This window comes from Penicillium concentricum (assembly GCF_028827145.1).
Source record: "Penicillium concentricum strain IBT 3081 chromosome Unknown utg000002l_segment0_segment0, whole genome shotgun sequence".
Taxonomy (NCBI): domain Eukaryota; kingdom Fungi; phylum Ascomycota; class Eurotiomycetes; order Eurotiales; family Aspergillaceae; genus Penicillium; species Penicillium concentricum.
In genome coordinates, this window is record NW_026622755.1 from 1,099,448 (window position 1) to 1,119,909 (window position 20,462).

Below are 20,462 nucleotides of genomic sequence, written 5' to 3' on the forward strand. Positions count from 1 at the left end.
ATAGTTCGTACTCCGTGGGGGTACAGAGTGTTAAAACATATCTTGAATTTGGTGGCACACACAAGTAGAAGCCAGGGACCGTGCTCAGTGGAGTACCCCAAAGCATACCCAAAAATGAGACAAAGAGGCGCATGTGGATATCTTTCAGTGGATACAATCTACAGGGGTATTCCCAGTCCGGGGCATGAAAGAAACATAGAAAAGACCCAAAAGTTAAAGCGGCGGAAAAAGGTATATTCAATAACTGAAGATACATGTGTAAAATAGACGCTAGATCGTAGTCTGTCGTGGAGAAAGGTATCAAATCATTAAAAAATAATAGATGGACACATATAGGGATACATGAGTACATCCATAAGAAGCAACGTCAGAAACCCCGGAAATTAATAAATCGACAAGCACGAAGCTCATCACTCCCACAACCAAAAAGCCGCACAGGAAAAAGACGGATCAAATCACGCGTCAGGCTTACGCGAAAACGCAGGCAAGAGCCATGAAGGCACCACCAACGGTCCAGATGCTGCCTGCCAGCTGGCCGGCGGCGTTGAAGGGAGTCGAGGAAGAGGCAGGCGCACCGGTTCCGATGACAGCAGAGTTGGTGGGTGCCGCGACCAGGGGGGTGGAGGAGGCAGTAGCGGAGACAATGAGAGATGAGGACTTCTTGGGGGTCGAGGTGACGAGGGTCGACGTAGAAGTGATGGCCGGGGTAGTGGTGGAGGTCACCTCGGTCGTGGTGATGCTGGTGGTGCTGGTGGGGGCCTTGGTGGAGGTGGTGGTCGACGTCGGGGTGTGGGTGGTGGAGATAGTCACGGGCATCCAGTTCAGATCATCTGGGCCCAGGGTGCCCGTCGGGGTGGCAGTGCCGGCGGAGGCCTGGCAGGAGGCATAAGTGGTGCCGGCAATGTTGCAGGAAACAGTTCCAATGCTGTTTGATATCAGAATGCGATTCGCGCAAGGAAAGTCGGTGCTGGTACTTACGTTCCCTGAAGGTCGATGTTCATCAGCTGCATGGAGGTTGGTGCGGCAATTGCGGTCATGCCCTCGCCGACAATACCGCAGGCATCGGCGGTCTTGGAGCAGGTGATCTTGTAGGTAGTCGCATCTCCGTTCTGTAGGTGGTTAGTTAAAAGTGCATAGACAGAAGAGCGGTGTTGACGGAAGCGCGCATCGTTGGCGCAACTGAATCTGGTACGTACGGTGTCCACAATGCTAGCCTTGAGATCCTGACCCGCAAAGCCGGGTAGGAGGAGGGTCGCGCTGTTAGCGGCGACGGCGGTAGCGCCAGTCAACAGGGCGATGGTGTAGAAACGCATGTTTGAAATAGATTGGATCGGTATTTATATCGAATAATTGATGATAATCAAGATGGAATCGCACAAAGAATGAGAGTACACAGTACTTGGGAGTAGAATCAACAATTTCTCAAAACGAAGGACTGGATTTAACGAAAGACTGTCGAACGACGAAAGAGTGAATGACGGACTGCTTGAGCCTGAAGGTATGAGAAGAAGAAGAAATGTCAGAGAGACAACCTGGGGGTTAGGCGCGCATATTATTGACTCGGCATTTTATTGTCCGTGGGCGCCAAGATGAAATTTGGGACAGGGATTGGCCCATAGGTCCAAGCGGATCTGCCCGACACGTTCAAGAACAGTGGCCCCAGGGGTTCGGGCTTTCAAAAGGTCTCAAAAAGGGGGCATTTAGCACTTACCATATTGAAGTTCCGTCCGAGCTTGGCGGGGACGACATTAGGAGCACCTTAGTGGAAAGTTTCTGGTGGAACTAGGCTGATCCGGGTCTAGGGGCCGAACCAACCCCTGGGTCAAATGCCTATTTGGGAAAGTTGTTTGTTGCTCTTCATTAAGTCGGAGATGAAAGATCAACCTATGAATGAACCAATTTCGAAGATGAAATTATATATAAGAATTCAACTACTTTGATGTATACAAAGTATGTATTTTAACTATTCAAAACAAGTATATTTAAGTGATGACCATTTTCTTATCTTGTAATTTCCCCAGTTCAGCCACTGACCCCTGCCCAGACTTACGGTCCAGTTCAAATTACCGGTGAAAAGAGCCCGTGCCTGAAAGCGCATGAAATAATCTTATGAACCATTTTTTTTCCCTCTATAGTTTAATTTGTTTTTACCCACTTTCTTTCACCTAAACCACGTGTTACCTTCAGATATTGCTAGCCGAAAAATGTCGATTGTTTTCATAAATTATATTCACCAATCCGAGAAGATCTTGATATGGAAGATTATTTTCATATTAAAAACCGAAATTGATCACCGAGTCCTTCCCGAGGATCCGAAGTGGTTGAGGCCCCCACACACGATCCCTATGACAAGCAGCACGCCGTTAAAACCCGCCATGATATAAAATGGTGTGCCCGATGATAGGATGTCAAAAAGCAGTCCACCCACTTTAGTCAAAAGCAGGATACCTGCCCCACCATATAGTGAATAGACGCCTGCGATGGAGCCCTTAAGGTGGGACAGATGCTCCAATCGCCGGTTGACAGACCCGGCAAGAAGAGATTGGGCCTCGTCAGGCTCTGCGTCATTCTCGTCCCCACAACCAAGTCGCTCCTCATATAATTTTCTTAGTGTTTCATTGTCAATACTGACCCGCAGGATGCCGTTGCTCAGTACCGCCAAGCTGCAGACGATTGCCCCGATCTGGCTGATTCCAAGTAGAGCCATCACAACAAACACCCCCGGATTGCCGTCAGGTCTTTCGAATAAAGGGTTTGGGAGCATAGCGAAGATAACATAGCCGATGATTCCCACCAATGCTGCGAAAAGAAGTGGGAAATTATATCGTCGTGATTTGTCTGTCAGGTACCCAAAGGCTGGAGCCGCAATCAATGCCACCAATTGGGACACCCCGGTCAGTATGGATGCGACAATGTATGCGCGCGGGCATGCTTTCTTAATCTCCCCTAATCCCGACCCAGGAACCGGTTCACGTTCCTCGTGGCAGAGGCCCGATGTCCGATAGTAGTGATTGACCGCGAGGGGAATGAACAATGAGATTCCCACAGAAGAGGCTCGGGCCACGAAGCCTCCGACGTAGCCCAGTCCAATGCTACGGTTTCGGAATCCCAAGGTAAGGGCAGTTGACAACTGCTTCCAGTATGGCAATCTTGGGCCATGGATGGATAGATCGTCGTCATCTTCATCGTCTTCATCACACTGTTTCCACAGTACACTCCAACATTTGCCCTTTTCTCCGGGAAGATCACGAAGACCAATGAAGCATACAAAGCTGATAACAAGTGACACTGCAGCAACCAGATAATAGCTGCGCTGGATCGCCTGTGATGGCGACAGTCCCATCTTCTCAAATCGGGCTGCAAGCGGCAGGAAAACAACCAGTGCCAGGAGCGCACCACAGCCAGCGCACATGCCAACAAACCCGGAGAGTCGCGCAGACGGCGATGCGTTGGAACCAACGTGCATGGAATGACCATTCCTGGCACGCTCCGGCGTGATGGTCAACTCTGAAGACACAGATGCGCGATATGCCTGGGCATTAAAGGCCGTGCCAGTGACTGTCGGCAAAACTGCAGTGACCATGGTTGACACTGCTGAGCCACCGACACTGAAAAGCAACCTTCCCAAGAGAAGCTGGGGGTAGATATTCGTGGCTTGCACAAAGACCACCAGTGCAAGTGCTACAATAGCATAGCCTGCAGTACATACCTATCTAACGTCAATATCTCTGAATGTTATTACTCCGATATGGACCAGTAGAAAGCTTACATGGCGGACTCCGATTCGGTCCGAAAGAACGCCCCAAAGTGGGCAGGCAACCAGGGCAAGGAGTTCATCCGCGAACCCCAGAGTTCCCACTGCGTCTCCCTCTCCATGTTGAAGCCCAATTAAATCTGTTACCACGAAGGAGATGGATGAATTGATGTAAACTAGGAAGGCGATGGAGAAGGGGCACACCGCCAAGAGATAGGTTAATGTTTGGCTGCGCGAGGCAGTAAATAATGCCGGTGACGAAGCCATCACCGGAGATGATTCATTTCTTTTAAATTGTAAGGATGAGTGCGGGATTCAGAGATGATGATATCCCTTCGTTCGCAGATTGGGGAGAAAGTATGACCTAGACGGTGTCACAATGGTTCCAAGGCGGACAATGTGGGACGTCACATGACGGAGATCAGATAAACACCGAAGATCGACAGACATGTGCGGACGCCTAAAATAGGTTTAAATTGTTGAATTCAACAAAATTATTCTAGATTATACAGGATTCATAAATATTATGCTTTCCTATAGTGAAAATCGAATGTTGCCATGTATTGTAGGCTGATATAGATCTGGGTGGCGGGCACGTGCTGGTAGCTGACGTAAGATGCGGAGAGGCGGCTGCGGGTTATTCTGGAAAGCTGTCCAGATCAAGCTACTTACTCCTCCCAAGTAAACGGCATTCACTTCGTTGCTCCGCCAAATGCTACCTTGAGACGCCCGCTTTTTTTTGTCCTCCCTTCGGTCCATGACCTTCGGCTTGTCCGATCCAGTCGATAGCCATGAGACTGGCCGCGTATACTGGGGTAAGTAGTACCGCAGTTGATGGGGAGACACCCGCTAACCTCGGAATCCCATTTACAGGCCTCAGTGGTCCTAGCCACTGGTGTGTTTCTAAAAGCTCTTCATCAGAGGTCCAATTTCTATTCGGCATGCGTCTATCTCTCTCAGAGTAGTGCGAATCTTATGGTAAGTTGTCCAGTTTGGGTTATCGCGCTTGGTCATCATAGTCCCTAACTTAAGTTCCATCTCCAGATCCTCACGAATTTATGTCTTCTCGTTACCGGCTTTGTACTATTCTGGTTCCAGCGACTTCTGTACGGACCCTTACGACCAATCGAGACCGAGCAACTATACGAGCGGGCCTGGTTCGCCGTCACAGAGACATGTCTGGCCATGACCATCTTCCGAGGCGAACTTGGAGGCTGGTTCCTGGTCATGTTCATTTCGCTGCTGGTCGGCAAAGTCTGGGGTTGGATTGGCGAAGGCCGCGTTGAGTTCTTAGAGCAACAGCCGCCGGCTAATCCTCGGTTGTTCCATGCTCGCCTGGCGGTATCTCTCGTGCTAACGGTGTTATTTAACTCCTTCATGTTGCGGTACTGTGTGCAGACCGTCATTACCCAGGCACGGCCGGATATGATGGTCATGTTTGGATTCGAATTCGCCATCTTGACGATCCTCTCGAGCTCCACCCTCCTCCGATACGCTATCGCGTTGACCGAGATCTCCATAACTCGCCAGCAGATAAAGGCTAAGATGCAAGAACGTCGGGATGAGATCCGCATTGCGCGTGTCGAGGCGATTCGAGAGCATGCCCGCTTGGGAGCTACCTCCCCCCTGACGATCTGCCTGACGAAAACGATATCAACGAGATGGAGATTGACGTGCCCGGATGGGAAGAGAAGGGTCGTTGGGTCTTCTACTTGGATCTTTTGACCGATTTGTTGAAACTTGTGATTTACTTGAGCTTCTTTAGTATTCTGCTCACTTTCTATGGCCTCCCCATCCACATCCTGCGGGACGTTGTTGTGACCATCCGCTCGTTTGCCCGCCGCATTATGGACTTCTTGCGTTACCGAAATGCGACAAGGGATATGCACCAGAGATATCCGGATGCAACGGCAGAGGAAGTCTCCCGGGAAGATGTCTGTATCATCTGCCGCGAGGAAATGATCCCAGTCCAACCAGCGCAACCGCAACCAGCGGCCGATGCTGCTGGAGAACCTGCACCACAGCCGGCCGCTGGAAGCCAGCGTGTTCCTGACCGTTTACGTCCAAAGAAGCTCCCATGTGGCCATATCTTGCACTTTTCGTGCCTCCGAAGCTGGCTTGAGAGGCAACAAAACTGCCCGACATGTCGACGTCCAGTTATCGCGCCCACGCGAACTCGAGGTGCTGCTGGAGTTGCAGGCAACAACGCACGTGGAGGTCAGAATGGCATCCAGCCAGGTCAACAAGGTGCAGATGCACAACCACGTGCTCGGGTCTATCAGTTTGGGCCCTTCCGTGTCGGCTTTGGGGCTGTGCGTGGAGATCTATTCAACAACCTTCAGCCACGGGGTGATCAAGGTCATGGCCCGCAGCCTGGGGCAAACCCGCCTGCGAATGCGCCTGGAGGACAAATTGGGTTTGGATTCGGGTTCGGGCGCCGTCCCCAAGCCCCCGCCCCCGCTCTTGCCCCACAAGGTGCAGGTCCGGGGGGATCTATTGCTGCTGAAATCAATGATCAGTTGGTGCAGATCGAGCAACGGCTCAATCATGAGATTGCCACTCTTCGAGCTGCCACCGAACATCTAAATCACGTGCGACAGCTTCGCGTGGAACTAGAGCGGTTGCTTGCTCAAGCAAGGGCTGTTAACCAAGATGCTGCCGGCCAAGCAGTCCCGCCTCCCAACGTGATCCCAGAATCTTCGGTCTTCGCCACGGGCCACCAATATGGCACAGACCCAAGCAGTGATGTTCTAAACTCGGGAGACCCTCGTCTACCTGAAGGACTCACTCTTCCCCCTGGTTGGACCCTCCTACCTCTCCAGCGCGTGGATAATGGTGCCAACAGTCTGGCACAGACAGTACAGCCCACGCCTACTACAGTGATATCCCCATCTGCGCCAGCCGTGGCCAGTGCTATAACTTCTCAGACCCCCACATTCCCAATGCCTGTTCAAGATCAGACGAGCGGAAATGTCGGGGTAAATGCCCACGGCACCACCAATGCTGAAACTTCTCCCGTAAATGGGGCCTCTAGTCTACCGGTATTGCAACCCACGCCCACCGTCCCTTCGGATAACCGTGCAGACTCCCCGTCTCAAGAATGGACCGACGTTGCCCCTCGAGGGTCATTTGAGGCCAAATCATCTTCTTCCATTCCTACTACATGGGGTAGCAATGGGGAATCTGCAAATAGTGCTTCTGGTCAAGCCGAGTCTCCTGAGTCCGCATCCAACGGCAAACGCCGGGTTGCATCAGTTGAAGAAACGCCCGATGAAGAAGCTTGATCATGTGCTCCTCGTTTGATAACCCTCTTTGTATTTTTTTTTCACCGGGTCTGCTCAGCCCTTTCTGTCCGGTTATTTACACCAGCGTTTCTGCATGGCGTTATTCGCGAGCAAAAGATCATACCCAGATTTCTTTTCACGATTTTTATACCACTAAATCTCATGGTATTTTCTCTCAATGATTACTTTCAAATGAAAATATGTATATGCATTGTAAAGTAGGAAAGTCCTTAGACCTCGGTAGACTATAAAAGTGTGGCTTGTGGCGGCTGAGACAGGCCGCGTGGCTGAGCTTTGGAATCCTTGTGGAGAGATCATCGTCTTCCCGCGTTGGTTGGACAATTTCAAATAACGCATAATATTTTATATTTGCAATTCTTCATTTCAAACTGATATTTACCACATTGACCAACGGTCTCTTATATTGTATATTATATATGAAGTTCTGTCTACTACTCCGTACTAGCTATAACATCGCATTGAAAGAAGCTTCGTCATGGCGGCATAGCCCCGACTCCACTTGCATCTGATTTGTCCAACTCCCCCAGAGGCAGGGTCACCCTAGTCCCTTGAATCTAGATCGGGTTTCTTCTCCTTCACCCCCTTACACTCGCGGAGCAATGATATCCTAAACTATGTAAGTTGTGTACCTCAATTGCTCCATTCCAATGCTTCTGCACCTTACGATCTCCTGCACCTTCATCCCTGTGCACACGACACAGTGGCAGACAGTGTGACATTGCAGCTGACCAGCATCTCGTGCAACAGATAATAATCCCGTGTACGATTGTCCAACCCTCCGTCCATGCTTCTCCCACGCCGAGCGGTCTTCTTCCTCGGCGTCTGCTTCTTCCTCGTCTTGCTCCTCACATCCCGGAGCCTCTCACGACCATGGCGTGACGTACCCCAAGTCATCGGCCTGGGTGACCTGGTCTCCTCGTCATCCAATACAACAGGAGCCTGGAATACGACCTACGGCCACAAAAACAACGACCTCTATGCCCCGCCGCCGGACTTCATCCCCGGCACCCCGAAGCCCCCGGGCTACAAATACACGAAGACCCTGGTCGTGACCCGGACCAAGGGGGAAGAAACCAACTGGATCGCCCAGGAGCTGCCAGATTGGAACCACGCCATCTACGTTGCAGATGACCCCACAGCACCACTCCACCCTCCCAAGAACAAAGGCCACGAGGTCATGATCTACCTCACCTACCTCGTTGACCACTATGACAAGCTCCCAGATGTGGCGGTGTTCATGCACTCGCACCAATTCGCCTGGCATAACGATAATTTGTTCGCCGGAGATGCCGCGCAGCTGCTCCGCCGTCTCAATCTGAACCGCGTCATCCGCGAGGGCTACATGAATACTCGCTGCGGATTCGGCCCGGGCTGTCCAGCCTGGATGCATCCCGGCGCGGTCGAAGAAGACGAGTCCAAGCAGGAGGAGATTATGCTGGCCCGCGCTTGGGGGGAGCTATTCCCCGACCAGCCGATCCCGTCTGTCCTGGCGCAGCCGTGTTGTGCGCAGTTCGCCCTGTCGCGCGATCGCATTCGCTCCATTCCGCGGGCCCGGTTTGTGTTCTATCGCGACTGGCTGCTGTCAACAGATCTGAGTGATTATATCGCCGGTCGTATCTGGGAATATCTGTGGCAGTTTATCTTCACCGGGGAGGCAGTTCTCTGCGTTGATGAGAATGTGTGTCTATGTGACGGGTACGGGTTTTGTTTTGGCGGAAACGAGGAATTCAATATTTACCGAGAAGCTGAAACGAAGAAGAATGAGCTCCAACGCCAATTGGATAATTGGATGTGGTTGTCTGATGGCATTGGCTTTGATGACTCTGTTGGACCGGATGACATTGGGTCTGAAGGGGGTAATCTCCTTTGGGACCAACTTCAGGAGAAGCAGCAGGAGATCGTTGGGATTCTGTCTGCTGCTATAGAGCGTGGCAAGAATCCCCAGCACCGTGCCCAGGAGGCCGGTCGTGCTTGGAAAGAGGGTGATGGGTTCTAAGCTGTCTTGACTGGATCAAGTGCTGCTTTCTCTCACTCGTCTTTTTGCACTGCCACTGCAAAAGTTTATGTGGGCCAATGATCTATATGCCATATATTTGCCATTTTCTCGCACGAGGCCTGCTTTTGGACACATGTTCTGTCATTTGTTAACGCTCACGGTTTTAATTGACAGGAGCATGTATTCTGCTATGGTTACTTGCACTGTTTTCGATGTTTGTACTATTTGGTGACTGATTTCTTGATTCGAATGTACTTATAGAGTGTTTATTCTTTTTTCACTCGGGCCTCTTATAATACGGCTATATTAAAAATAGAAATGGATAGAAAGATGATCAAGCACTTCATATTCTCAAATTCAAGTTAGACCTGTAATTTATAATCTGTATAAAAAGATGCTAATATGATGGGTTATGTACGCAGATGTGGAAAATTATAAGTCACGTGATAGCATCGAAGATTTCAGTTTGCACTGTCTGTTGTTCCTTCAAACTGCACAAACATCATTCCAACCGTCGCGCCTCTTATCAGCCAACTCGAACTAAAGCTGTCGAAGCTTTTTTTATTATTTTACCTTGACCTTGTTTCTATTGTGACGCGCTTCTCACCCTCTTGGGTGTGGCGCGCTGGGACACCTCTGTCTGTCTGAGTTGCATTGCTAATGGGTGAAGCTATTCATTAGGCTCTCTATAACGACTGGATAAGAGCTTCAACTTAGAAGACATACCCCTCTAGAGATATATTGAGGATCTTGCGCGCGGCTTGATTCTTTTCTGAGTTCGCTGTTGTCAAGCAAAATTCTCTGCCACTCTTTTTTATCTCAATCCTCACAACTTTCCGACACTATCAGCTTATCGAACCGGGTGTCTACAAGCATCTAGCCCTCAATCGACACCATGAGCTCTTCCACCAACCAACATATCCCCACAACCTCCTCCGACCTACCCTCCCAGCAGACAGCGACTGCCCCGCACCTCGACCCGAACGCGCAACTGGCCAACAGTGGATATGCACCCAATGACAACCAGCTCGCGGGATTAGTCGAGGCAGCCACCGCCGCCGCAGACCAAGATGTTTCGCAATGGGCAGCCGCCGCCGCGGTCGCTGCCGCAGCCGGTGCAGCCGGCCACCACCACCAGATGGATTCATACACAGACATCGATCTCTCTGAGAACGGGTTCGGCGACGCAAACTTCGGAACTGGCATGAGCAGCGGAAGACACATGAGAGTACCTAGTCACACCGACCATTCTCAGTCCTCGGGGCTTACACGGACAGCAACGAAAAAGCGCAAGCGAAATGACGATAATCTCGACCCGGCCTTGGCTGGCGCGGGTCTCTCCGCGCAGCACCAGTCGCATTCCGCACAACAAACGCCCCATGGCTATACCGGAGACGGTATGGACATTCGCCCCGAGCAGCAGCAGTCCCTGTCGGATGCTCGTGCCGTGGGTATTCATTCTGCAGCGGCGCTGTTCCGCCAGCCTTCTGGCAACAAGAAGTACACACGGCCTCCGATCTCGAAGATGTTTTCGTCCCTTGAGATCTCACCGGAGAACTTTTTGCATCTCCAGGCTGCTGCTAAGAATTACATGCTGAATGATGAACACCCTGAAAGACGGGATTGTGTTGGTCAGCGTGGAAAGGGAGATACGGAAATGGTCAAGCTTCGCCTTTGGAATTGTGTTCGTCAGTTCCTCGAAGCCGAGGGGAATGGTGAACGGTTCTTTGGAGAGAATGTCGTTAATGAAGGCATGGGCCCGAGAGCCTACATCTGGCCGCGTGACCAACACAAGATCATCTCATTGGTCATTCCTTTGCTCAGACGGATGGTCACCAACGAAAGGCAACGCCAATATGCAATCGAGACCCGCAAAGGAGGTGGTGCTGAAGAACGCCGTCGTCGTAAAACGGAGGATTTCTCGAATCTGAATAGCCCGCGATTCTCTCCAGAGCAGCATCTCCAAATGCAAAATCAGACGTCCCATCGCGATGATCTGTCACAGTCAATGCCCCCTCCTCCACCGCCAATGCAGCAATCAGCAATGGATCCGACCCAGCCCGTGGAAGTCGGTCTGACAGACCTCTTTTTAGACGGATACACAGTCGACTGGGAAGAGATCGCCCGATGCTATGATACCTATAATGAGAGCTACGAGCTCGATAACCTATGGTCTCTCTCCGGTCTCCAGCAACCCGATTGGCGTGGAGTCGTCGCCGCAGTTGACAGCCATTACCACGTCGTCCACAATGGAGATTACGGCTGCCCACCGGAATGCGAAGATGCAAATATCAATCGCATCATCCACGCAGACACTACCTCAAATCTCCAATGGCGCATTGGCGGAGCCCGTAACCTCCCAGCCCGAGACGAATTGTATGTCATCCATCTTTTCCAAACAGTGAAATACCAACTAACAACCCCATAGCGCAAGCAGTATCACCCGCGACGTGTCTCGCATTATCCGCGAGAACATCGCCGCTCGACACGGCCAACCTGCTCAAAACCCCGACCCTCACTTCCACCAACCCTTCACTCCTCTCGCTGAATCAACACCGGCCAGCACAACCACCTCTCACAGCCAAGGCCAGACCTCCCTTCGCGTCAATATTCTGCAAAACGGAAAGCGCATTCTTCCCAGATTCGATATGTTGGCGGGACAGTGTCCTAATATCGACACAGTCAAGCAGGCGATTCTTCGTCGATACCCAGGTCAAATACCCGGTTTACCGGCGTTCCAGGGCGCTGGGCATGAAACTCGCGAATCTGCTGTTGTGAATGGGTGGAAGGTCAAGGTATGGTTATCGGATGGACTACTACCTGTGCAGAACCAGAAAGATTGGACTATTGCGGTTCTTTCGGCTGATGCCGTTGACTGGATGGATGGGGAGTTGAAGGTTCTTGTTGAAATTGATGAAGGGGATAGACAGTAGCGTCATTTTGTATTTTTTTCCTCCTCCTATATCCCTGTTACTCCTATGCTGGATAGTTTGTATCGTTATACCCTCAATTTAAAAGCTTCAATTTACTTGAATACATCCATGCAATGTATAATGTACATATAATGTATCTGGATGTCAGTCAACATAACCTTCCAAGGTTACGGCAAGAAACATAAAAGGTGGAGTCAATAATTAAAGTGGGTCGCACTAGTCCTAATTGGGGGAAATATCATCCTATAAGTATCACAATCAGAGAACATATTTCAATGCCTCGCCCCAGGTAGCCCAGTGGGAACCACATAAGGCTCTACGCCATAGTCATTGCCCGTTTTGGCGGACTTTGAACTACTTGTGTAGGGTACCGGAGACCTGGGGTTCAACCCTCACCTTTGAACTTGATCAACTTAAAGGCGACACACGACTTCACGGCTTCTTCCCATGGTCAGGGCGCATGTAAGTCATTGGCCGATGTGACCGCCAGTCATACCCCGTCGGCAGCAGAGCGCCCAGGTTGTAGAGGTGCCTCCACTTAAGGCCTTTTTTTTTTGTTCCTTTTCATGTTGGTGTATTCACTTGGTGATTGGTGTTCTGGCGGTTTGTTTGGGGATGCACTATACACCTTCCCTTTTATTCATCTTAGATCTTATTTCTCTGATTCCTTTCTTCCTTTCTTCCTTTATTACTTTTGCTTTGATGAGTTCCTTTTCTTGCTTCTTGTTTGAGGCATTCACCCCCCCATCTCCTTCCTCCTCCCCTACACTGAAACTTCAACTCTCCAACTCTCACCACGATGACTTGAGAAATATACCAGACTATCAGTAATAATTATATTATCTGGCAAGAGACAAAAGAATCAAGACCTCCTCGTGTGAACACTGTTGATATATATATTCCACCTTCCGCATAATTATATCGAAGATTCAAAATGTTTAGCCTGTTAAGTCATATTTTTGCAGCACAATATTGAACAGCGTATCAAGACTGAGATCAGTATTCCAAGGAGAGTGTAAACACCAACAATTCTATACCCACCACCCACTCAACCAAGTTCAAGGCATGTTTGAGTTGACAAGTCTACCATATTACCAATTACGAAAGTCTCCACATAGTAAAGTCTTATTTGTTTATATTGTGATTGAAAATATGCAAGAAATCCCATGCCTCATAATACAGGGTGAAAAGGTAATGATGAGCAGGGCCCGGAATAATACACGCCTCGAATGCGTCTCACCAAAACACCGCCAAAATGACAACCGCTCTATACGCCGTAATACACACAAAAGCTAAGAGAACCGGTCCCACTGAGAGCTTATTTGTTGTGTAAAAGCAGGGTGCGGAGGGAATCCCAATTATCTGAGTCGCCATAACTGTGGTTGAGATGAGTGTTAGCATTGGGAAAAGCAAGTCCGAACTTCCGAGCCCCCAGAAACGGTGTGCGTTCGGCAGAATCATATATAAAAGGTTAAAAAAAACATACATATACACCATGCTACTCCGCAGACTCGACGCCAGCGTCTCCGGGTGCCACCGGAAAATGTACATGACCATCGCCCAGGTCACACTGGCGAAAACAGGGTAGGCATTATTCGTGATCCGAGTGCGTGCATCGGATGTGATGAGGGAGGAGAGGGGGTGCATGTTGGGTTGGACGGCGAGCTTGGCGAGAGCAAGCATCACACGCGCGAAAACATAAATAACGATCTAGATTCGAGTTAGCTCTGTAGAAAAGCTGGAGTGTATTCGGGAACCGAAGTTCGAATTGTTTCCACGGGAAGAAAATCCAAATCACATACCTGCTGGCTAATACTGCCCGGCTGTCGTCCGAAAACTGCATACCCGCCCAGCAGGCCTGCAAAGAAGGTATCATATCGGCCCTCTTTCCCGGCACCACCTGGTATATTCCGGAGAAGGATCATAGAGGCCTTGTAGATAATGGCGAATACGGAGAGGTTCCGCGCATGTTGGCGGGTCGCTTTCAAAACGAGTTTTGTCTTTTCGCGTAATCTAGATAACGAGTCGATCAGTTTCGTTCTGCGCAGAGGTAAGGTCGGGCGTTGGGAGTGACATACGTTCCAGATCTAAACAAAAATATCATTCTAGAAGCAGTCGGTATCGGTCAGCTGTGTCTTGTAGCGGGGTTTCCGGCTGTCCGAGGCCCAACATACACCAGCGCATGTGGAAAGCGGACTTTCGATCCGTAGACGATTCCATTGCGTGCACCCTTCACTAATGACAGCAGCGGCGCGAGTTCGGGTTTGAGGACGAGCGCATCGAGTTGGGACTGTGGAGAGACCTGTCAATATTGTTTTTATTGTCGGAGGCGCTGCGGAACTTACGAGTAGGGTATCCATGGCGTCTCTGGGCCTCGGTAAGAGGTCGGACTCGTTTCGGGGTGGTTATAGGGGCGATGAAGAACGAGAAGAGACCAGGAGACCGTCACAAAATCATGAGAAGGAAACAAAGTAAAAATAAAGATTTCCCACGGCTGGAGATGTTGGGGGAGGGGACGGCACTTAATCGGCTCCCGCATCGAGAAGGGGCCTCGGCATGTGAGAATACAGCCGACGTCATGGTCACGTGGCTGTATATAAGACCTTGGCACACGGGCATTTATTGTTGAGTCTAGTGGAAGATAATGGATGGAGGAAATGTCTCTATTAGATGTAGAGGTTTTAAAATAACTTTTCATATGCCTAAGACTGCTCATACAGGCGCAGAAAACGAAATCCCGTCCGGCCCAAACTCCTTAGCAAAAGAAATCATGCAAATCGATCGATCTTAGTTCTTCCGTGCCTTCTTGTGGCTCTCCTTCTCCTCAACCTCCTCATCAGAAGAGATGATATCCTCCTCCATCATATCGGCAGATGGCTCCTCCTCCTCATCTGATGATTCCATACCTGCCCGACGCTTGAGACCCTTCATCTTACGGGTCTGCATGTCAGACAGATCCTGCTTGCCGAGGTGAACGCGACCAATCTTGTCACCCATAGAGTCCATGGTAATGTTCTTCTTGGTGCGGGCTTCCTCGTTGGGACGCTTGCCCTGCTTCATGGCCTCCTTCTGCACCTCAGGAGCAGCCTGGCGTGTGCGACCGACCTTGAAGTCGAACTTGGGACCAACCTCCTGCAACTCAACGCGGGGCAGCTTGTGACCGCTGCGCTTGGTGATGACTCTGTACCAACGCATGTGGATGACGGGGGAGAGACCATCCTGGGGCTCCTCCGCACCAACCATCATCACGTACTGCAGACCCTCGACGTCGACCTGGGTCGTCTCTTCGCCTCTGAACATGTCGAGAAGAGTGCTCTTGAGGATAGTGTGCGCAGTAGATGTAGGATCGTCCCAGGGGCTACCAGAGAACATCATCATAGGTCGCAGGCCGAGACCGACATCCATGACAAGTTCGTTGATAGGCGGGATGACCTCGCCATCTCTGGGGGGAAGGAGCATTAGCTCAACGAGATCGAGCAGCTCTGAGTTGTAAACCCGAGCCAATGTAACGCAGTTGGGTCGCTTCTTGTTGTGGCTTCCGAATGCTACGAGTCCACACTCGTTCTTGTTGGCCAAGAATTCCAGACTCTCAGAGTTCTCATATGGGTGCAAGTTCTCGTTCTTCTTGTGGAAAAGAATGTTGTAGGGCTTCGTCAAAGCGTGGAAGGTCTTCAACACGGTGTCGAGAGTTTGAGGGCATTTTGCGCCGTGGAAAATCAGGGTCTTCTTGGGGGGTTCGACGAGTTGCGGCTCGCGCGCTTTCAGGATACGCGCAGTGCGCGGGTTCTTGGCTTTTCTGTAGGGCAGGGTATTAGACTAGGATGACAATCTCGATGGATTGCCATAACTTACACTTCTCTCAACATTTTGTAGTGAATGATCGGCAGAATGGCTTGGGGTAAAAATATCGAATGAGCGGAAAAGTTTTGGGTTGCTGATGGCTTGGCACTCTTATCGATAAGCCAGGTACGGCTGTGGTCACGTGGCAAAAATCAAATCTTGTCTGATTGGCCACTTCATACTACATCCACCTATAGTTATTCTACATTCTACACAAAGCGTGCATCTATCTCATAATGTGGTGCCGTCAATTCCAAACCCCAAAAATCTAAATTTGGACCTTGCACGAAATGGAGGCTCTATCAACTTTCAAGCCTTTGTGCGATACTCTTAATGCGATCATTCGGACTCACCATGAGCTAGTGACCAAAATGATAAAGCATATCAGGAAGATTCTCGACACTTCAGTCAATATCGATACAGTTATTAACGCTATTGGATACAAAGTTGTCCATCTATCATCATACCCCATCGCTGATTCCGAACCCAGCTCCAGCAGCAATCTGTCCTCGACAACAACAAAACAATCACCATAGCACATTAACGCCCTGAGCCCGTCAAATTTGCTACTCCCATTATTAAATCTTCTATGAAACTCGCTCACCACTTTACCGGGAGTGAAACGGATAGACACTCGAAAGAAACACGGCTCATTTTACTTTCCAATGGGGTGAAACAACAGGCGCCTCATATTTCGAAATTCTCTAAGCCAGGAAAGACCGAGCTCTTTCATAACGTGGGAGAAATCCAATCTCGAAATCAGAGACTCGACCATCCAAAGCAGATTGATAGCAGCAAAAATCCAAGCAATAAGCAAAAGCCCCTGAAAAGATGATCTCTTCGGTGTAGCCACTAAAACCTAAGTTCATGATATATCACCAATTAGTACAATAGCCCTTATTGATTTCTGTTAATACTAACAAGAGAAAAACATGCCGAGGCATAGTTTTTCGACTGTTTCTTTACAAAAGCTCTTACTAACTTTCGCAGACGCCCACGGGTGATAATGCCTTCTCAGTCGGCCAGACATAGTGTGACTACTATCCAAATTTTGATGTTGATCTCATTACACATACGGTTCCGAAGAGGACTTCCAGCTGGAAACAGAGGAGCGATTTAACTCGAACCAGGGATATTTTCCAATTGCAATGAAGCATTAGTGCTTCTGGGAGATTTTCGTGATCGACTTTGAGCTAGTTAGTGTATTTTAGAAAGTGGAAATAACAGCAAAACTACTATGACAGCAAAGATGGAGTACAGACACCTTTCAGAATGTGAATTAGCATTGTAGAACACCAGGCTGAAGATACAAAGGAAAGGAGCTTCGGCACACTTAGTAGAAGGGCTTTGCGCATATCAGTCCCTACGGATATTACGACATGTTGTATAGTCAACTTTAGGGCTGTCTTTGAAACCCTCTCGTGTTAAAGTGTCGAATTGAAAGTCCACAGTGAAGCAGGTTCCCGACGTGGGGGCACGCTGATCCCAGCCTGTTTAGGGCTGTAAATACTCTTGGCCAGGTCGGGACATTCGTTTCTGGCAATCCGTGATTCCACGTTTCCCGTTACCCCACGAGCGTTTCCGTTTCCGGCATCGTGAAATCCTTCCCCGGATTTCTTCCCCAGATATCGCCCCCAAGATATCCCCGCTCCCCCTCTTTAGATTTCCTCTATTTCTCCGAACTTGGAGTATATAAACTTGAACCTCACTCCTTATTTTGATGAGTAGAACAATATCCATATCAAGTGTAGGTGTTCAAAATGTTTCAATTCTTAAGATTTGATTGGAGACGCCACGGGTGGGCAATCTTCTATTGTGGTGTATCAGCAATTGGCGCTCTTTGCTACGGCTACGATAATACCTACTTCAATGGCGTCCTGGCAATGCAACAATTCAAAAATGACTATGCAACACAACGCAATACAAGTGGCAACCTTGAACTGTCGTCCTCCTTTCAGGCAGTGACCGCCTCGGCTATCTACATCGGCGATTTGCTAGGTGCAATCATTGCTGCACCTGTTAATGATCGCTGGGGTCGCAAAGCCACATTCTGGCTGGCTTCATTCTGTATCTTGATCGGCGGCATCTGTCAAGTTGCGGATACGATTCATGTGGAAGCGATCATCACTGTTGGGCGCATTCTTATGGGTCTTGGAGTCGGTCAATTTACCGTGACATCCTTGCTATATATTGGCGAAGTTGCGCCCTCGGAAATTCGTGGTCCAGCTTTGATGATGTTCCAATTCCTTCAGTCTTGGTCACAATTGATTGCCTCGTGCATCAACCAAGGCACAGAAAACCTCGATAATAATTCACTGTCATATAAAATCCCCATGGGTGGCCTTGTCCTGTTGCCCTTGATGATGTTCGCTCTCTTGCCGCTCATCCCGGAGAGTCCTACGTGGTACATGTCCAAGAATCGCCGAGAAGATGCCGAGAAGAGCTTTCGAAAAATCAACCGGAGTCAAGCCAATTATGACCCAACTGATGATCTGGCGCAAGCAGACAACGCCAAGCGCATTGAAGAGCAACACTCTGAGTTTTCTTCGTGGAAATCGTTGGTCACGGATCCGGTTGAGAGAAGAAAAGTCATGTTTTCAGCAGGTGCGATGTTCAGCCAACAAGTCTGCGGTATCCTGTTCTTCTACGTCTATGGTGTGGTATTTGTGCAGGAAATTGGAGTCCAAGACCCATTCCTTGTGCAGATTGTCGTCAACGTGGTCCAAATTGTCGCTGTTGGTGCTTCCGTCATTACCGGTAACAAGACCCGCCGACGTGTGAATCTTATGGTTACCAGCTGCATGATGCTCGTAGCTTTCCTTGTGATCGGAGGCATCGGCACAAAGCCCTTGATAACTGCAACACAATACGTGATTGTCGTCTTCTCATTCGTCGTCGTCATCGGATTTAACTTCGGTCTAGGTCCGTTGGCCTATACCGTTGCACGAGAGATGGCCGTTGGCGTCAATCAAAACAAGATTATGTCGACGAGCATTGTTGTCTTCTATTTTACTACTTGGCTCATCTCTTTCACCGCGCCTTACCTCTACTATGATGCTGGACTTGGGCCAATGGTTGGGTTTGTTTATGCAGGCACCACCTGTCTCGCTCTGCTTTGGACTTGGTGCTGTGTTGGAGAAACGGCGGGTCGGACCAGCTTGGAGATATCTCTTTTCTTTACTGAAAAGATCCCAGTACGATTGTGGAGAACACATGTTTTCCTAGCAGACTCCATGGATGAGTTGAAACTGGGCCACGAAAAGAAGTCAGAAGTAGAGCATGAAGAGTTTGTGGTTTGATAGTTTGATCAAGGACAAACTATCTAGAATTTTGCAATTTGTATAGGCACTACCTCTGTTGGTTCATTCCGACACGATGACGGCGTCAACTTGAATGTAATTTGGATCTGAATTTGAAACTCATGTCTAGATGTCAAATTCAACGATGACTTTGTTCTCGGATTCTCTATTCTCTCTTCTAGTATATTCTACTAACGGCCATCCACCAAACTATTGAACCAGGTGATATTCAAAGATAGACATGGTTAAAATCACAAGGAGCTGCGCTTCGTCCATCGAGAGTGAAGGGAGCGGCTGCGGGCTTGATAAGTAGTCTGATTACCCTTGCTATCACCGAGGTCAAATGCCCAGACAGCCTGGAAGCAATGCGTGTCCACCTGGGCTTTCTGGTTGGTGGCCTGGGCGTTGTACGGGCTGTTGGCTGGGAAGAGGCCGATAATGTTGTAGAAGAAGGCCTTGTGAGGTGTCAGCATCTCATCAGCAATCTACTCAGGTCGTAGCAAAGAGGAAACTCACGTCAACGGCACTTTCCATGATGCGAATTTCAGAGGGGACTTTGTACTTGGTTGTTTGGTCGATGGATTTCAACTGGGCTGCGCTGCTCGAGAAGGCGTCCATGAGCTGGAGGAGTGATTGTACGAACTAGCATAATTAAGCATAAGTCACTCTGATTGACTTCTATTTTGTCATCAACCTACATTTGAGTATCCCTCGTAGACATCCTGCTGTTCCACCTGACCGGTAATGATCGGCGTGTTCGTCATAAAGTTTACATCTGTTAGAACCACAGCGACCATCGTGTCCATCTGAGTATATATATCCTGAGTTTCATTATGAGCTGTCATTCATAGAGCTATATTGTAAAAATCCCACTTACTGGAATTGGACCAGCGCCAGCAGTGGAATTGATTACCAATACGAGATCCTTGGCAGCAAATCCTTGCTGTGCTAGTTCATTGAGGGAGTTGGCAATTTCACTCGAGGTTAAAGCAGCGACCGTGCAGCGCGTGTACAGGCACAAGGCCACGACGAACGAGAAAAGAAGGTGATACATTGGGTGAGAATGAGAGACTGGATGGGAAGAATGTAATAAATGAATGTAATAAATGAATGGATGAGTATGTTATCCTGTAAAGAGTGACGGGAATAACAACTCGAGTAGATGCTTGCAAAACAAAACAGGATGATGCTGATATAAAACATCGAAGGTTGTTGCTTATATCGGAATAATCAGTTCCCCTGACTAGACCTAAAACAGACCCTTGCATAATTACCAAATCAGGCTAGACCCTATCATCTCCTATATTGGCGTAAGCTCCATCTTCATTTTCGCGC

The 20,462-nt window shown here is 49.3% G+C and overlaps 9 protein-coding genes across 9 annotated transcripts; 4 read left to right on the forward strand and 5 right to left on the reverse strand.

The window, feature by feature from the left end:
- Positions 1-468: 468 nt before the first annotated feature.
- Positions 469-1,313, reverse strand: N7517_004002 (putative GPI anchored glycoprotein; the record flags this gene model as incomplete). The annotated part of the gene is made up of 3 exons (XM_056721732.1): positions 469-925; positions 979-1,109; positions 1,197-1,313. The coding sequence occupies 3 exons, from the start codon at positions 1,311-1,313 to the stop codon at positions 469-471; spliced, it is 705 nt and encodes a 234-aa protein (XP_056577982.1).
- Positions 1,314-2,290: 977 nt separating this feature from the next.
- N7517_004003 (putative MFS transporter) lies at positions 2,291-4,021 on the reverse strand (the record flags this gene model as incomplete). Its single annotated transcript, XM_056721733.1, has 2 exons — positions 2,291-3,709; positions 3,770-4,021. 2 exons carry the CDS (start codon positions 4,019-4,021, stop codon positions 2,291-2,293), a joined length of 1,671 nt encoding a protein of 556 aa, XP_056577983.1.
- Positions 4,022-4,545: 524 nt separating this feature from the next.
- hrdA (E3 ubiquitin-protein ligase HRD1) lies at positions 4,546-7,038 on the forward strand (the record flags this gene model as incomplete). Its single annotated transcript, XM_056721734.1, has 4 exons — positions 4,546-4,569; positions 4,628-4,732; positions 4,799-5,457; positions 5,520-7,038. The coding sequence occupies 4 exons, from the start codon at positions 4,546-4,548 to the stop codon at positions 7,036-7,038; spliced, it is 2,307 nt and encodes a 768-aa protein (XP_056577984.1).
- An 805-nt stretch (positions 7,039-7,843) lies between these two features.
- N7517_004005 (DUF3431 domain-containing protein) lies at positions 7,844-9,055 on the forward strand (the record flags this gene model as incomplete). Its single annotated transcript, XM_056721735.1, has 1 exon — positions 7,844-9,055. The coding sequence occupies one exon, from the start codon at positions 7,844-7,846 to the stop codon at positions 9,053-9,055; it is 1,212 nt and encodes a 403-aa protein (XP_056577985.1).
- Positions 9,056-9,950: 895 nt separating this feature from the next.
- On the forward strand, positions 9,951-11,988 carry N7517_004006 (uncharacterized protein; the record flags this gene model as incomplete). Its single annotated transcript, XM_056721736.1, has 2 exons — positions 9,951-11,431; positions 11,484-11,988. 2 exons carry the CDS (start codon positions 9,951-9,953, stop codon positions 11,986-11,988), a joined length of 1,986 nt encoding a protein of 661 aa, XP_056577986.1.
- A 1,318-nt stretch (positions 11,989-13,306) lies between these two features.
- Positions 13,307-14,348, reverse strand: N7517_004007 (Tim17/Tim22/Tim23/Pmp24 family protein; the record flags this gene model as incomplete). The annotated part of the gene is made up of 5 exons (XM_056721737.1): positions 13,307-13,364; positions 13,475-13,698; positions 13,791-14,001; positions 14,163-14,278; positions 14,334-14,348. 5 exons carry the CDS (start codon positions 14,346-14,348, stop codon positions 13,307-13,309), a joined length of 624 nt encoding a protein of 207 aa, XP_056577987.1.
- Positions 14,349-14,775: 427 nt separating this feature from the next.
- On the reverse strand, positions 14,776-16,008 carry N7517_004008 (rRNA-binding ribosome biosynthesis protein RPF2; the record flags this gene model as incomplete). The annotated part of the gene is given in 3 exon segments (XM_056721738.1): positions 14,776-15,784; positions 15,841-15,960; positions 15,971-16,008. 3 exon segments carry the CDS (start codon positions 16,006-16,008, stop codon positions 14,776-14,778), a joined length of 1,167 nt encoding a protein of 388 aa, XP_056577988.1.
- A 1,580-nt stretch (positions 16,009-17,588) lies between these two features.
- Positions 17,589-19,127, forward strand: N7517_004009 (Major facilitator superfamily domain general substrate transporter; the record flags this gene model as incomplete). Its single annotated transcript, XM_056721739.1, has 1 exon — positions 17,589-19,127. The coding sequence occupies one exon, from the start codon at positions 17,589-17,591 to the stop codon at positions 19,125-19,127; it is 1,539 nt and encodes a 512-aa protein (XP_056577989.1).
- Positions 19,128-19,378: 251 nt separating this feature from the next.
- Positions 19,379-20,181, reverse strand: N7517_004010 (uncharacterized protein; the record flags this gene model as incomplete). The annotated part of the gene is made up of 4 exons (XM_056721740.1): positions 19,379-19,582; positions 19,644-19,769; positions 19,826-19,948; positions 20,005-20,181. The coding sequence occupies 4 exons, from the start codon at positions 20,179-20,181 to the stop codon at positions 19,379-19,381; spliced, it is 630 nt and encodes a 209-aa protein (XP_056577990.1).
- Positions 20,182-20,462: the final 281 nt, after the last annotated feature.